This window comes from Corvus moneduloides, chromosome 2 (assembly GCF_009650955.1).
Source record: "Corvus moneduloides isolate bCorMon1 chromosome 2, bCorMon1.pri, whole genome shotgun sequence".
Classification (NCBI taxonomy): Eukaryota; Metazoa; Chordata; class Aves; order Passeriformes; family Corvidae; genus Corvus; species Corvus moneduloides.
The window spans coordinates 122,407,632-122,421,962 of record NC_045477.1 but is presented as its reverse complement, the minus strand read 5'-3'; the positions used below and the strand labels follow the sequence as shown (position 1 = coordinate 122,421,962).

At 48.9% G+C, this 14,331-nt stretch overlaps 1 protein-coding gene across 6 annotated transcripts in view; it reads left to right on the top strand.

Annotated features, from left to right (window-relative positions):
- ITSN1 (intersectin 1) overlaps positions 1–14,331 on the top strand; it is a 104,090-nt gene that overhangs the window by 23,372 nt on the left and 66,387 nt on the right. For 3 of the 6 annotated variants that reach the window (XM_032101223.1, XM_032101221.1, XM_032101227.1), the window contains exons 2-7: positions 3,193–3,252; positions 4,488–4,580; positions 5,234–5,297; positions 11,535–11,695; positions 13,223–13,399; positions 13,973–14,066. In XM_032101223.1, the coding sequence (XP_031957114.1) occupies positions 3,225–3,252; positions 4,488–4,580; positions 5,234–5,297; positions 11,535–11,695; positions 13,223–13,399; positions 13,973–14,066 (617 nt within the window). In that variant the 5' untranslated portion in view covers positions 3,193–3,224. Of the gene's footprint in view, positions 1–1,787; positions 1,995–3,192; positions 3,253–4,487; positions 4,581–5,233; positions 5,298–11,534; positions 11,696–13,222; positions 13,400–13,972; positions 14,067–14,331 lie in introns of those variants that run through there. The other 3 variants (XM_032101222.1, XM_032101224.1, XM_032101225.1) reach the window with 3 other exon arrangements.

The window sequence follows — 14,331 nt, the reverse complement described above, 5'->3', positions numbered from 1 at the left end:
GCTGAGATTTGTAAGTTCCTACAAATACAAATATCAGTACTTGGAGTGAAATCACAGCTTTCCTGAAGGGAAGGGGTGGCACAGAGCTCAGCTTATCCAGCCCAGGTTTCTGGCAGCTGTCCGGGCAGTTGGTTCCTTCATGATTTTTGTTTTATCCCACTATGGGTTCTTTCTTGGGGATGCTGGGAGAGACAAGGAAGGCACAGGAGTGGAGTCAGTGCTGCTGGGGAACTGGTTGAGAGTGGAGAATGTGGAATGCACATCTAAACAACTGGTTACTATTGCAAAATAAGGTTGGAAATTGAGATGTCAGTTCTGATCCTCACTGCAATAGAGACCTGGAGGGGCTGAGCATGTCCAGGGCAGGGAAGGGAGCTGGGAAGGGGCTGGAGCCCCAGGAGCGGCTGAGGGAGCTGGAAAGGGGCTCAGGCTGGAGCAAAGGAGGCTCAGGGGGGACCTTGTGGCTCTGCACAAGTCCCTGACAGGAGGGGGCAGTGAGGGGGGGTCGGGCTCTGTTCCCAGGGAACAGGGACAGGAGGAGAGGGAACGGCCTCAGGCTGGGCCAGGGCAGGCTCAGGGTGGACAGCAGCAGGAATTTCCCCATGGAAAGGGAGCTCAGGCCTTGGGAAGAGCTGCCCAGGGAGGTTTGGAGTGCCCATCCCTGGAGGTGTCCCAGGAAGGGCTGGAGGTGGCACTCAGTGCTCTGGGCTGGGGACAAGGTGGGCATGGGGCACAGCTGGGCCTGGCTGGGCTGGGAGGGCTTTCCAGCCTCAGGGATCCTGGGATTCTGTGCTATTTTTTGTGCTTTACAATACATATATATGATAATTTATAATGTAACAGCTGTACCACATGTTTTTGGGGATAAATAATACCTGGTCTCCATCCCTGAGCTCTTCAACCCCGAAAATAGAATCATGGAACAACTGTGGTCAGGATGGACCTCGAAAGACCATCTGGTCCAGCCTTTGGGAGACAGAGTTGGGGCCCCTGCTGTCACCTCCTCAGTCACGCAAAATGAAACCTGTGGTTATGGAGCTTGGGTGACCATCAGCAATAAACAGCAAACTCCAGCATATTCCAGTAAGGGAGATTTGTCTTTCCCTCAGTTTGATTCCCGTTGTTTCTCTGTCTGCAGTTGATTTTGGTTTGGGTTTCAGTGTCTCAAATTTAAACACAGTTTTCTGCTCCTTCTCTCCATTCCCCCATCGTTATTTCATCTGGCTTTGTATTTTTTCTCTCTTTCTTCTCTTTTTTCTCCCCCTCTGGAAGTTCTTTGGAATAGTTTCTGCTTTCCTTGGCATCCAGCATGGGGCTGGTATTCAGACTTCCCACTCCCTCTCCTCTTCCTCCTCTGTTCAAGGTAAAGGGGAGTCAATTCCTTTGGAATCTTGGCAGTCTGTGGAGGAGGATCTTCCCTGAAGGGCTGAGCACTGTAAATGCTCTGCTGGTTCCCCTTGTGATAAAAAGGAAAAGATAATATGGAAACTGCCCGGGCTGTGAGAGGAGGCACTTCAGGGAGTTCTGCTTTTGGTTTTTCCTGTTTTGGGTTGGCTTTTTTTGGGGAGTTTTTTGTTTGCTTGGTTTTTGGTTTTGTTTGGTTGGGTTTTGGTTTTGTTTGTTTTTGTTTCTTGTTTATTTTTGTTTATTTTTTGTTGTTGGTTTGGTTTTGTTTTTTTTTTGTTTGGTTGGGGGGGTTGTTTTGGGTTTTTTGTTTTTACTTTTTCCTCCTTTTTTCCTCCTCCTTCTCCCCTCCTTCTTTTTTCCTCCTTTTTTTTTTTCCTTTTATTTTTTCCTCAGGGTTTCCTTGCAGTCACAAAACCCAGCGGCATCGCAGAGTTCTTGCCCGCAGCAGAGTACAATAAGAAAACATAGGCAAAGATAAAAGTGCTGATCTTTCAGCACTTCAGGAATACTTTTGGGAGAGCCCCACACCTCAGGGAGCTCGTTCTGAACACTCTGGATCCTGGTGCCTGGAATTTGAAACTTTGGAGGTAACACTTGCTGTGCACAGAGCAGCACCAGCTGCATTCCCTGGCCTTGGGGACAAGCATTTGGAGTCACGTGCTTGGCCAAATTACGAGGAAAAAGAATCAGGATTGTGTCCATCATTCCCTAAATTCCAACTGCTGAGGAGCCTGGCTGGCAAAAGCACCAGGGGTTTGTTCAGGGACATCTGGGGAGGGGATGCAGAGGAGGTTCCCAAGTTGGAAGCCAGAAGAGAATGTGGGAAGTGTGAAAGGGGGATGGGGAGGGGAGCAAACAGGAATTCAGACAAAAGGAAATTGTTGGTGCAAGTGAATGCCTTTTCTTGGGGATATTGATAAATTTCTGCTGCTGTTCAAGCAGCCTAAATTGTTCTCCTTCTGATTCTGTTCCCTTTGCCTTTCTGCTGTTGCCTGGAAGACACGAGTGGAATCTCGCAGGACAAGAGGCCGTCGCTCATTGTTGTGCGGCTCCGGTGCTGGTCATTGTTCCTTGGCTCAGGCAGCTCATGTCAGGCTTTGTGTGCAGCAAGAAAAATGTTTTTCCTTTTCTCTGTCCAGATTAAATTTGGAGCCTGTGTAGTTGCTTTGTTTGCAGAGCCAGTGGTGCTCTCCTGGAGGCTCTCCCCCACTCCGACGGCACCTTGGGCACTTGGTGCTCCTCAGATCTGGAGCTGGGCTGGGGGTAAAGCAGCCTGGAAATGGAGTTTAATCTTTATAATGTATTTGGTTTCAACAAAGGGACACTGAGCAGGGCAGTGCATTTTCTGTCAGCAATAAAAACCAGATTGCTGACAATGTTGGGTTTCAACAGTTGGAAATGGAACCAGTTTCCCTCCTAAGCAGAGCAGGGATTGTAACATTCAGGAAAGTCATGGAGCCTGGAGCAGCATCCCTGGGTTCTGAGTGAGCTCTGTCCTTCCCTCCATCACTGATTTATAAATAAAGGCTGGTTTTGAGGCCATTCTTAAAGCAGAACTGAAATGTAGCTGTTTCCTGGTAGGAAGATGCCCTCATGCATGCACAGGGAAGTGCAAAAATGAGACACTGGGTTCTGTAAGTCACGGTTGGTGTGGGAAGTATTGATACATTCCTGCTTCTTCACTGCTTTTTTTTTTTTCTGTAGTAATTAATCAGACAGAAAATATATGGAAAATGGAAGATAACTGTGTTTGAATATCTCTTTGTTATTTTTTTTTTTCCCCAGGCATCTATTAACAAGCTAAAAGTGACAGAACCATGGCTCAGTTTCCAACACCTTTTGGGGGTAAGTGGTTTCTGGTGTGTTCCGAACCGTTCCTATGTGCAAAAATTTGGCATAGATGTGTTCCTTTCCGAGAGTTTTCTACAGGGAAGTATTTGTGCAGAGTGCATCTCTCTGAGCTGAGAATTTCTCTGATTTGTGATGGCTTTGCAGACACCTCTCAGCCCACAGCGCAGCAGGGCAGGATCACTGTGTCCTGTATTGATCCCTTCCAGCCCCACACTCTGTCCCTGCAGGGCACATCCAGGCCACTCAGCCCCTGCCAGTGGGGCACCACCTCATTCTGCTCCACTTGTACTGGAGAAGTGCAGATGCTTTTCCCTTTCAGAGTTCCTGGACTTTTTAATTGCTAAAAGGTCCAGCAGATGCCTTTGGGTGTTACCTCTTCCAGTTTTTTTCCTTGTTTTCCCATCACTCATGTTTAGATTAGAACAAAAGTGACACATTTTTAGCTCTTCATTTACACCAGGGGAAGTTGCAGCATCTGTAACTGCAGTGAAAAATCCAGGACGGGCCCTGGCAGTGCAGTAGGGACAGTATTTTTGCTATTCACATGAAATCACAGAATCCCAGAAGGGATTGGGTTGGGAGGGACCTTGAAGCCCATCCCATCCCACCCCTGCCATGGGCAGGGACACCTCCCACTGTCCCAGGCTGCTCCAAGCCCCAATGTCCAGCCTGGCCTTGGGCACTGCCAGGGATCCAGGGGCAGCCCCAGCTGCTCTGGGCACCCTGTGCCAGGGCCTGCCCACCCTCCCAGGGAAGGATTTCTTCTGTATAACTCACCCAAATTTCCCCTCTTCCAGTCTGAAGACAAAGATTTTCTATCTGTGCTTGTCCTGTCACTCAGTTCCTGATGAGCAGTCCCTCTTCCTTGTAGGCCCCTTCAGATCCTGGGAATACATTTGGGAGTTCAGTTTTGCAGCTGATCTGCAGAAGGATTACAAAGATAAATGTCAGTGCTGAATCAGAGTAACTGCTCTGGTTCCACATAAAGGTTGCAGCTGTTCAGGGCTTTTCTCTGGGCAGGGTTGGGTGGGGTATTGGGGAGGAATGAGGTGCCTTTGCAGGTAAAGGCATGGGAATTTCAGCTCTGTGTGTGCTCTGGGGGGCCAGTGAGCTCCCACCCTTGGGTTGTTTGCAGAGGCCCAGAATGATATAATTGCAGTCAGATATCAAAGGAGGGTGGTTTTTAGGTAATGTTTCTTTATGTCATTTCTCCATTTCTTTTGAACCAGGCAACCTGGATATCTGGGCTATTACTGTGGAGGAGAGAGCGAAACATGACCAACAGTTCCATAGTCTGAAACCAACAGCTGGATTTATCACTGGTAAACAAACAGTTTTCACTTTTAATTTTGTTTAGTTAAATATTAACTGGTGAGCCTAAACAGACAGAGCTGCCTGGGAGACATATGGGCATAAGAATTAGAAAATTTGAACAGATATTTCTTATTTTGTTCAAATGCCTTGCCACATCAGCCCCAACTTTTCTGTTATTTTCTGATATTTTCTCTTCCCCATCCTGCTGCGGAGGGGAAGGGAGTGATGGGTTCTTTGTCTGTGCCTGGGGTCAGCCCACCACACTGAAACTGTGATGAATGAAAGGTCTGATTAAATAAAGGTGTGTCAATTTAACTGAAATCGGGTTTAGAAATTCAGTTTGTAAAGCACTGACATCAGCATGGTTGACCTCTTGGGAAGATCTAAATGCAAAACTGATTGAAGCAGTGGGAAGCAAAGCTCCAAATCAAGGAATTGCACATCATTCTAAAGTTTCATCAAAGTTTGGTCTCAAAGGCAATAGGAGGCCTCCTCTTTGTTACTCTGTTTTGTTACATTGAATTTTCTTAGTGCTTTGTACATGATCACGGGTCATGGAATGGGTTGGGCTTCTGTTGCAGATATTTTTGCCTCCTGATTCCCCATTCCTCTGTCAGCTGTTTGGAGCTGTAGCTGAAGCCATGTCCTATTTATTTTACAGGTGATCAAGCCAGGAACTTTTTTTTCCAATCTGGGTTACCTCAGCCAGTGCTAGCACAGATATGGTGAGTGTGGAGGTGGGATAGAGGGGTGTTTGTGGGACACACTGGGGTAGGGCTGAATGCAACTGGGGCTGGGCTCTCCTGGGCTCCTCAGGCTCAGGGTTGGGGCCAGGCCTGCTCAGTGTGTTTGTGGGGGATCTGGATCAGGGCTCCCTCAGGCAGTTCCTCGACAGTGCCAGGCTGTCCTGGCTGGGTGGGTGTGGCTGTGCTGGAGGGCAGAGAGCTCTGCAGGGGGATCTGACAGGCTGGAGCCATGGGCTGTGGTCAGTGGGGTGAGGGTCAACAAGGGCAAGTGCTGGGTCCTGCCCTGGGGTCACCACAGCCCCGTGGAACACTCCAGTCTTGGGAAAGAGGGGCTGGAAAGCTGGGAAAGGCCCTGGGAGTGCTGGTGACAGCACCTGGACAGGAGCCCAGGGGTGCCCAGGTGTCCCCAGGTGGGCAGGAGGTCGATGGCCCCTGGGCTGTCCCAGCTAATGGCATTCTTGAAGTTGGCAGTTTCAAACCCTCATTGCAAATTGCTAAATGCTTTCAGCTTTATTAAAGCTGGACTAATACAGTTGCTCAGCACAGTAATTAGTGTTAAAAATCTGTTAATGGGAGAGCATAGGCAAGACCTGGAGTATTTGTTACAAAAATGAAGATTGACACAGACTGTTTCCAGTGGAGTCAAAGCTTGGAAGCTGGAAATTTTTGTCATTCCTTGGTGAGTTCAGCCAGATCCAAATCTGCTGCCTGTTACACAGCACAGACATTCCTACACTGCTGGATTTTCCTGCAGGAATGAAGGTGCTTCTGCTCCAAATTCTTTGACCCTGCCAGACCTGGACCTGTGTGTGGAGTGCCAGGAGCCAGGGAATGGCTTCCCAGTGCCAGAGGGCAGGGCTGGATGGGAGATTGGGCAGGAATTGTTCCCTGGCAGGGTGGGCAGGCCCTGGCACAGGGTGCCCAGAGCAGCTGGGGCTGCCCCTGGATCCCTGGCAGTGCCCAAGGCCAGGCTGGACATTGGGGCTGGGAGCAGCCTGGGACAGTGGGAGGTGTCCCTGCCATGGCAGGGGTGGCACTGGGTGGGCCTCCCAACCCAATCCATTCCGTGATTCTATGATTATTCATGATTTGCATTAATAATATTCCTACCAACACACATTTTGGTGCTCGACAGAGAGAATTAAAACTGGTTTTCATTCTAAATTGGTAAAGCAGCAGAGGGATGGAGAACTTTGGAGAAATCTGTTACCTTTTCCTCTGTGAGCTATTTGACAGGGAGTTCAGTGCCATTACAAAAACTTTCTGGTGCAGTAAGGACTGTTAAAGGCAGAATTTTGCTCTAATTGGAGAAAGAGGAGAATTATTTTATTGCTTTGAAAATCTGCATGCCCAGACCTACATGGCTTTTAAATACAGAGCTTATTTTCTTTTCTAATTATCTTAATCTTACAAATACTGAAGCTGGAGTGGTTGTCTTATTTACTGAAGACTCAGTGAGTGTTAAAATGTCCCTTTGGAACTTCTCTTGCCTCTGAATTAAGCAAGGAAAGAAGTTTTGTCTTAAACAAGACATCCTTTCTCCAAAAATCTTCCATAGGCATTGGCTTTAAATAGGTGTTAACAAAACCAAACAGTTGTAAACAGTCTGACTAAGGATCTCTTCCTCTCTGAATTATTCAGTTTTCCAGGCTCTTGAGAGGAAGGGAATCATTCCACTCCCTTTGGAGTTGTCATAGAGACAAGACCTGCACATTTTTGTTAATGAAGCTGAACTAAAACTTATTCAAGCTGCCTTTCTAAATCATAAAGCAGCTCATAGACATTCCTTTCTCTCTGTCTCTCTTATTTTTTCAGTCATCTCTGAATTAAGAGAAGTAAATATTTAAGTAAAAATCTTTATACAGATCCTTGAGTACTTTAGGGTGGAAGTTCTGGAGTAATGAGCCCAAAATCTCTGACAGGAGCTGCAGAAAAGTGCTCTTCCATCAGTATTTACTCATGGAATAGCTGGGTTGGGGTTTTTGTAGGTAGCATTTGATTGTTACTGGGAGGGAAGGGAAGGTACAGGAGTCCTTAAGGAAGGAAACTTGTAATTCTGAGTTGGAGCAGCTTGTAAAACTCTGAAATTAATTTTCTGATCTGAGAAATCCCAGAATCCCAGGATGATTTGGGTTGGGAGAGACTTTAAAGCCCACCCAGTGCCACCCCTGCCATGGCAGGGACACCTTCCACTGTCCCAGGCTGCTCCAAGCCCCAATGTCCAGCCTGGCCTTGGACACTGCCAGGGATCCAGGGGAGTCCATAAGGAAGTGTCTGTATGGATGTCTGAGTGTTGTGTTTTGGAAGTGTTTTCCTATTCTTGATCATTCTACTGATTTTAACTGCAGCTGATTGTAATAGTGTGAGAAAAGCCTGGCCTGTGTTTCCTAAAGGATCCCTCACAGCTGGAGGGACACAAGGAATAAATCTGATCAATCCCTCATTTCTGTGCTCATAAAAGCTTCCCCAGAATTCACAGTCCTTCAGAACAGCAGCATTGAGAATTCCTGTGTCCCTTGTACTCCTCATTCAAGGAAAGAAAAGTCTCTGGGACCTCAGTGAGCAAAGGAGTGAAGTATTACGGTCTGCCACGAAAGCTTCTGTGTTGTTCTACACTTTACCAGCTCCAGACTCCTCCAGGCTGGTGATCAATTAAGAAGCCTCTAATGAGGCTTTGAGCTGGGCCTGCAGTGGCTTGGGAGATAACTGTGCTTAAGCAGAATAATTTGCCTCTCTTTAGAGCCCTGAGGAATGGGGGTCTTAAAGAGCATCTCCTGTGTGGCCTGGCCCTCTGGAATGAAAGGAGAACTGAAATGATCACTGCCAGGTGTTCTCCATGTATTTGGAGTTATTTATTTTGTCAGGACAGAGGCACTGGGTGACTTCCCTGTTCCTGACATCTGCTTCCCTCCCAGCCTTCCTAAATCTGTGTCCAAGGGTGGGCAAAAGCAGGGGTAATTCTGGGAGCTGTGACTTCCTGCACAGGCATTGATGGCGTGACTGAGGCCAGAGACCTGATTGCTGCTCACTGCTCATGGCTGAGCTTGTAACACAGTCTGGGACTGTGTAATGCAGTATGGGAATGTCCAGCTAAATCAGTCCAGATTTGGGAACTGCACAGAGATTCCTTGGTTTAACACGGTGCTGGTTTCATGGATAGATGGTTGGTGTGCTAATTACAGCATATTTGATGGGAAAACTGCCCATGTTCAGTTTCTGCACCTCATAAATGCAAAAGTAATCAAGCTGGCTTTTCATTCTGCAGAAAAGATGAGAGAAAGGAGGAGGAAAAGATCCATGGGGAAGGGATTTGTCAGCACCTGAGCCCTGGGGTGGTGCTGAGCTCACTGCAGCTCTTGTCATTAGATACAGACACAAGCCTGGTCTATAAAAGATAATAAATATTTAGTCAGTGTTTAATCCATTTACTCTGCACTGGTTCCGGCCAGACCACAAATGAAGCAAATACAGGACACCACATTTTCCCAATTTCATTAGGAGCAGAAATTAGTGAAATTAGTTGGTATTTCCTGTCAGGCCCTCCCTGCATTTCAGGTGCTGTTTATTCCAAAGCAGCACAGTAAAATCCAGCAGCCTGACACCAACTCCTGCAACTAGAAATGAGAATGTGTCCTATTTTTGCAGGAAGATTTTGTCATACAAAAGCTGCTTTTTCTTTCCATGGTATAAAACTGGAGAAATTCTGGGGGGGTGCAGAGAACTCTTTGCACTGAAATTTGTGCTGGTAATTTCAATAGTGAAGCTGTTGGTGTAGAGTAAATGAGTTCACAGAAGGTCAGATGTTGAATGAAAAGCTACAGCTGCTGATGTGGATCGGAGTTCAATGAGAGCATGACACTGGTGCACATCAGTTTCTGATCACGGGGCAGTTCATGTTTTCCCATGTAGAATGCAAAGATTTGCTGTGTCCCAGCGGGAAAGGGTGCCTGGAGAATCAAGGTTCCTACAGGGTGATCTTTACTCTTCCTGCATTTTCCTGGCTGTGGATAGAACCCACTGAGGGTCTGTCTGTGCTTATAAATAGAAAGGTTTATGTCTTATAAATCAAAGTATTTGCCGGTGTAGAAGCCACTGGTAAGACTATTATGGGACAGGCTGGGGGAACTGGGGGTGTTCACCTGGAGAGGAGAAGGATCCAGGGAGAGCTGAGAGCCCCTTGCAGGGCCTAAAGGGGCTCCAGGAGAGCTGCAGAGGGACTGGGGACAAGGCCTGGAGGGCCAGGAGCCAGGGAATGGCTTCCCAGTGCCAGAGGGCAGGGCTGGATGGGAGATTGGGCAGGAATTGTTCCCTGGGAGGGTGGGCAGGCCCTGGCACAGGGTGCCCAGAGCAGCTGGGGCTGCCCCTGGATCCCTGGCAGTGCCCAAGGCCAGGCTGGACATTGGGGCTGGGAGCAGCCTGGCACAGTGGGAGGTGTCCCTGCCCATGGCAGGGGTGGCACTGGGTGGGCTTCAAGGTCCCTCCCAGCCCAAACCAGTCTGGAGTTTTGTGATTCAGCATCTTTCAGGCATGGGTGCAGCACATAATTTTAAGGATATCAGTATCTAAGTCTCAGTTTCCTCTCCAGACTTTCTGGAGAAAGAAATGCTGCTCTCAGATTTTAATTTCTGTTATTTAGCCCCATGACATCAGAACTGACGGTTTAAGGCAGCTACACCACTGAAAATCTTTTCTTAGGAGTACTGGAGAGGTTTGGAGTGTCTCTGATGCTGTTGGGGATCTAAACCTGTGCCAGTCCCTGCTGGGATCTGCCTCTGTGGAGGTTTTCAAGTTTCGGGGGGGTTTTTTTGGAGTGGGATGATTTCATTTTGCCACTGCCTTTACCTGGCTGTCTCCTTGTGTATCAGTTATGAACAGCTGTCAATTCACTGGGGTACTTTTGGGATACCTTTCCATCAAGTTGCACAAAAACTTTTTTTGAGAGGGATTTGTTCCAAAATGCAGCTCTGGTTCAGCCACACTGCCCAGGGCCTTTGTGTTGGCACACCCATGACATATAAATAACAAATGCATGAACTTCAAAGTCTGTGTTATTCCAGTGCTGAAATCTGTACTTAATTCTTCAAACAAACACAAAGAAATAAGGACAATGTTTAAAAGTAAGTTTACAGCTAATTCTGTTATTTATGTGTGTTTACCCTGGGGGTTTTTGGTGTGCAGTGGCAGGAACTGACACTCTTCTTCCTGCTTCTCTCCCCACAAGCTCCCACCCCTATTCCCTGCTGAGCTGGGTTTTCTTAACTAGCAAGGGAAGGAACAAAAAGCAGACTGTTTAAGTCAGACTCCTTTCCCTGAAAGCCTATTCAAGGCCTAGGCTCAATGTTTCATCTTGAGTGCTATTGTTTAATTGAAAACACATTTGCACACTCGCAGATGGAGCGGTGCTGAGGGGAGTCACAGATTTAAAGAATGTTTTATTTTAAGTGTAGCTGAAGGACAGATTTGCAAAGTCAGTGATTTGCTTCTCTGTGGTGCTGTTTGAGGACCCTGTGCTTTCATTGGTGGGATTTTGCAAAGTTTTTGTACGGCTACATTTGTCCTTCTCTGGATGCTTTGCTGTTACTCCTCCAAGAGTAGAAAAGCAACTTAAAAATTATTTATTAACCACCCCAGGAAAGAAATCGAGGAGCTCTAAGTTTAAATAGTGTCTTATTTTTAGCCTGACATAATTTTGGGTGAAAATTAGTGAGAATCCCAGAATCCCTGAGGCTGGAAAAGCCCTCCCAGCCCAGCCAGGCCCAGCTGTGCCCCATGCCCACCTTGTCCCCAGCCCAGAGCACTGAGTGCCACCTCCAGCCCTTCCTGGGACACCTCCAGGGATGGGCACTCCACACCTCCCTGGGCAGCCCCTGCCAAGGCCTGAGCTCCCTTTCCATGGGGAAATTCCTGCTGCTGTCCACCCTGAGCCTGCCCTGGCCCAGCCTGAGGCCGTTCCCTCTCCTCCTGTCCCTGTTCCCTGGCAGCAGAGCCCGACCCCCCCGGCTGCCCCCTCCTGTCAGGGACTTGTGCAGAGCCACAAGGTCCCCCCTGAGCCTCCTTTGCTCCAGCCTGAGCCCCTTTCCCAGCTCCCTCAGCCGCTCCTGGGGCTCCAGCCCCTTCATCAGCCTTGGATATCCATACCTGTGTGAGCCTGCTCCTCGGGCAGGGCCTGAAGTTCCTAATTCCAGAGTGTGACTGTGAAAATGGTGTGTCTTGCAGGGCTCTAGCTGACATGAACAATGATGGGAGGATGGATCCATTGGAGTTTTCCATAGCTATGAAACTCATCAAACTGAAGCTCCAGGGTTACCAGCTCCCGGCCACGCTGCCACCCGTCATGAAGCAGCCGCCCCTCGCCCTGCCCGGTGCCCCAGGATTTGGTAAGATCCCTGTTTTCCTCCCTGTTTTCCTCATTGTTACCTGGGACTGCAGCAATTCCACTGTCATTTTGCAGTTTCTCCAAGAAAATTTTAGGAAAAAGTGCTTCTAAAAGCCTGTGGACTGAAACCCAGATGTTGCATGTGCACTGAGACAGATTGCACTGGGCTTCTACCCCGGCCCTGCTGAGCAACCTGAGCTGAGCTCCTGTTTGCTTCACGTTTGCACTGCTCCAAACAAAACCTGGCTCAGGTAGTAGGGCTAGTGCATTCCAAAGGGCCGGAGTTTTGGTTTAAGCTGTGGGCATTACTGGATCTCCAGCTTTGGCAAGATCAGCTCTGTTTCTCCTGAGTTTTTACAATCCCTGCACCTTCTGCTTTGATGAGCAGTGCTGCTTTGGTAGGAGTTGAACAGCTGCTTGGGGTGAAGTATTGCCAGTTGTCATCATTTCTAGGAAAAGAGTAGAGAAGATGGGATGGGGAAAGGAAAATAACTAAATGAAGGTGAACCTCATGTTTGACACCTTGGTCCTGTCGTGAGAGGTTCTTTCCCTTTCTGGTTTAGTCTTTTCTGTGACTCAGCGCTATTGATGCCTGAGAATTATGGAATCACAGAATGGTTTGGAATGGAAGGGACTTTAAAGTCCATCCAGTGCCTCCCCTGCCATGGGCAGGGACACCTTCCACTGTCCCAGGCTGCTCCAAGCCCCAATGTCCAGCCTGGCCTTGGGCACTGCCAGGGATCCAGGGGCAGCCCCAGCTGCTCTGGGCACCCTGTGCCAGGGCCTGCCCACCCTCCAGGGAGGAATTCCTGCCCAACATGCCATCTAGATAGCCTGAGGAAAGGGAGCAGGGCCTTTGATGAACTGCTTGCAGCAGTGTGGTTTGATCCACTGTACCCCCCACAAGTTTTACTGTCAGAAATGAAATTCTTTGGAAGAAAACAGTGAAACTGGACAGAGCAAATACAGGGTTAAGTGAGAAAAGGCAAAATAAAATGAACCTCCCACAAACCGCAGCCAAATCCGTGATTCCCTTGTTCTCATTCCCTGTAGACTGATGTGAGCTGTTTGCACACCCTCGTTCTTCCCCTGGCACCACTGGCCCTCCTTAACCTCCCTGGTTCCCTGCAACTGTGCTTACCCCTCAGCCTCTCATTCCTGTGCTCTCCCCATTAGCTTTGCCCTGTCTCATCCCAACAAAAGGCTGGAGCACTAATCCTGCAGCTTCTGTGCCAGCCTGGAGGTTCACCCCTCCCTGGGGCTGCCAGTGCTGCTCCTCACTCAGTTCAAGGCACGCGATTCCTTTCTTAGCAGATGCTGCTGGACTGTTTGGGGCAGTCCCTGTGGCAGGTGTGGGGCTGTCCCTGTGCCCTGTGTCCCGTTCCTGTGCCATGCTGGCGCTGCCCTGGGCTGGGAGGGCTGTGCCAGGGGTGTGGGAGCTCCCACGGAGGTGTCTGTGACTGTGCAGCCCCTGCGGGCGCCGTCTCGGGTGTGCGTCACAACCAACCTGTGCTTTTCTCGCCCGTAGGTCTCGGGGGCATTGCCAACATGCCATCCCTCACCACTGTGGCCCCGGTGCCCATGGCATCCATCCCAGTCGTGGGGATGTCCCCCCCTCTGGTGTCCTCTGTCCCTGCAGCCGTCCCTCCCCTGGCTAACGGAGCTCCTGCTGTCATCCAGCCCCTGCCTGCTTTCGCTCACCCCGGTACGCTGCTCTCACTCTCTGTTTCCTGCTCCTAACAGCTCCCCTGCCATTTCCTTGGGACACATGGAATTAGCCACTCCGAGTGATGCCTTTGGGGAAGGACTGTGCTTTGCCTTAGCCCACTTGGCACACTTGGAGAAGAGCTAAAAGAAGGAATGTGGACATGGCCTCCCGCAGGAGTCCCTCGTGGTGAGAAAATAAAACAGCACTTGGAGAAATGACCTTGCCAGGAAACTGTTGCTTGGAAATTGGGCCTCTCCTGTCTCTTTATAGCTACTGAAGTACTGCTGTTTGTTAGGGTGGCTTTAATACTGAACTACATATGGTTTCTAACATTTATCAAAATATAATTTGGTATCAGCAGGGTTTCCATAAAGCTGTGGAAGTAAAAAGACATGAGGGAAGTGCCCTTGTGTTTCCCCCTGTCCTGCTGGACTCTCTGATCTTTATATTGTTAAAGAGTTCCCATCAGCCCCACAGTGCCTGTACTTGATGTAGGAGCTGAATGAATGTCATGGGAATTGCCCAGTTTCACTGTGAATAGCAATAAATCCCTGTTTTCTCTCTTCCCAGCCACTTTGCCAAAGAGTTCTTCCTTCAGCCGCTCCGGGCCGGGAGCACAGCTCAATGCAAAGCTGCAGAAGGCACAATCCTTCGACGTGGCCAGGTGGGGCTGGGGCACGGAGGGGCAGCCGGGGGGTTGGGTCCCCAGGGTTGCAAACACTCCTTCCCTTTCACAAAGTGCTTGTCTGAAATAATAGTTCTGGCAGAAATCAATTCCTGCACAGGTACCACTTCAGCATTTTGTGGAGTGCTGTGGCTTTACAGGGAATGCTCCAGGAGCAGGGAATCCTGGAAATAAAACCATCAACTACTAACAGTGCTGAGACTGTCTTCACTTAATTTTTAGAACAGCGTTTGCCTCTGTAAAC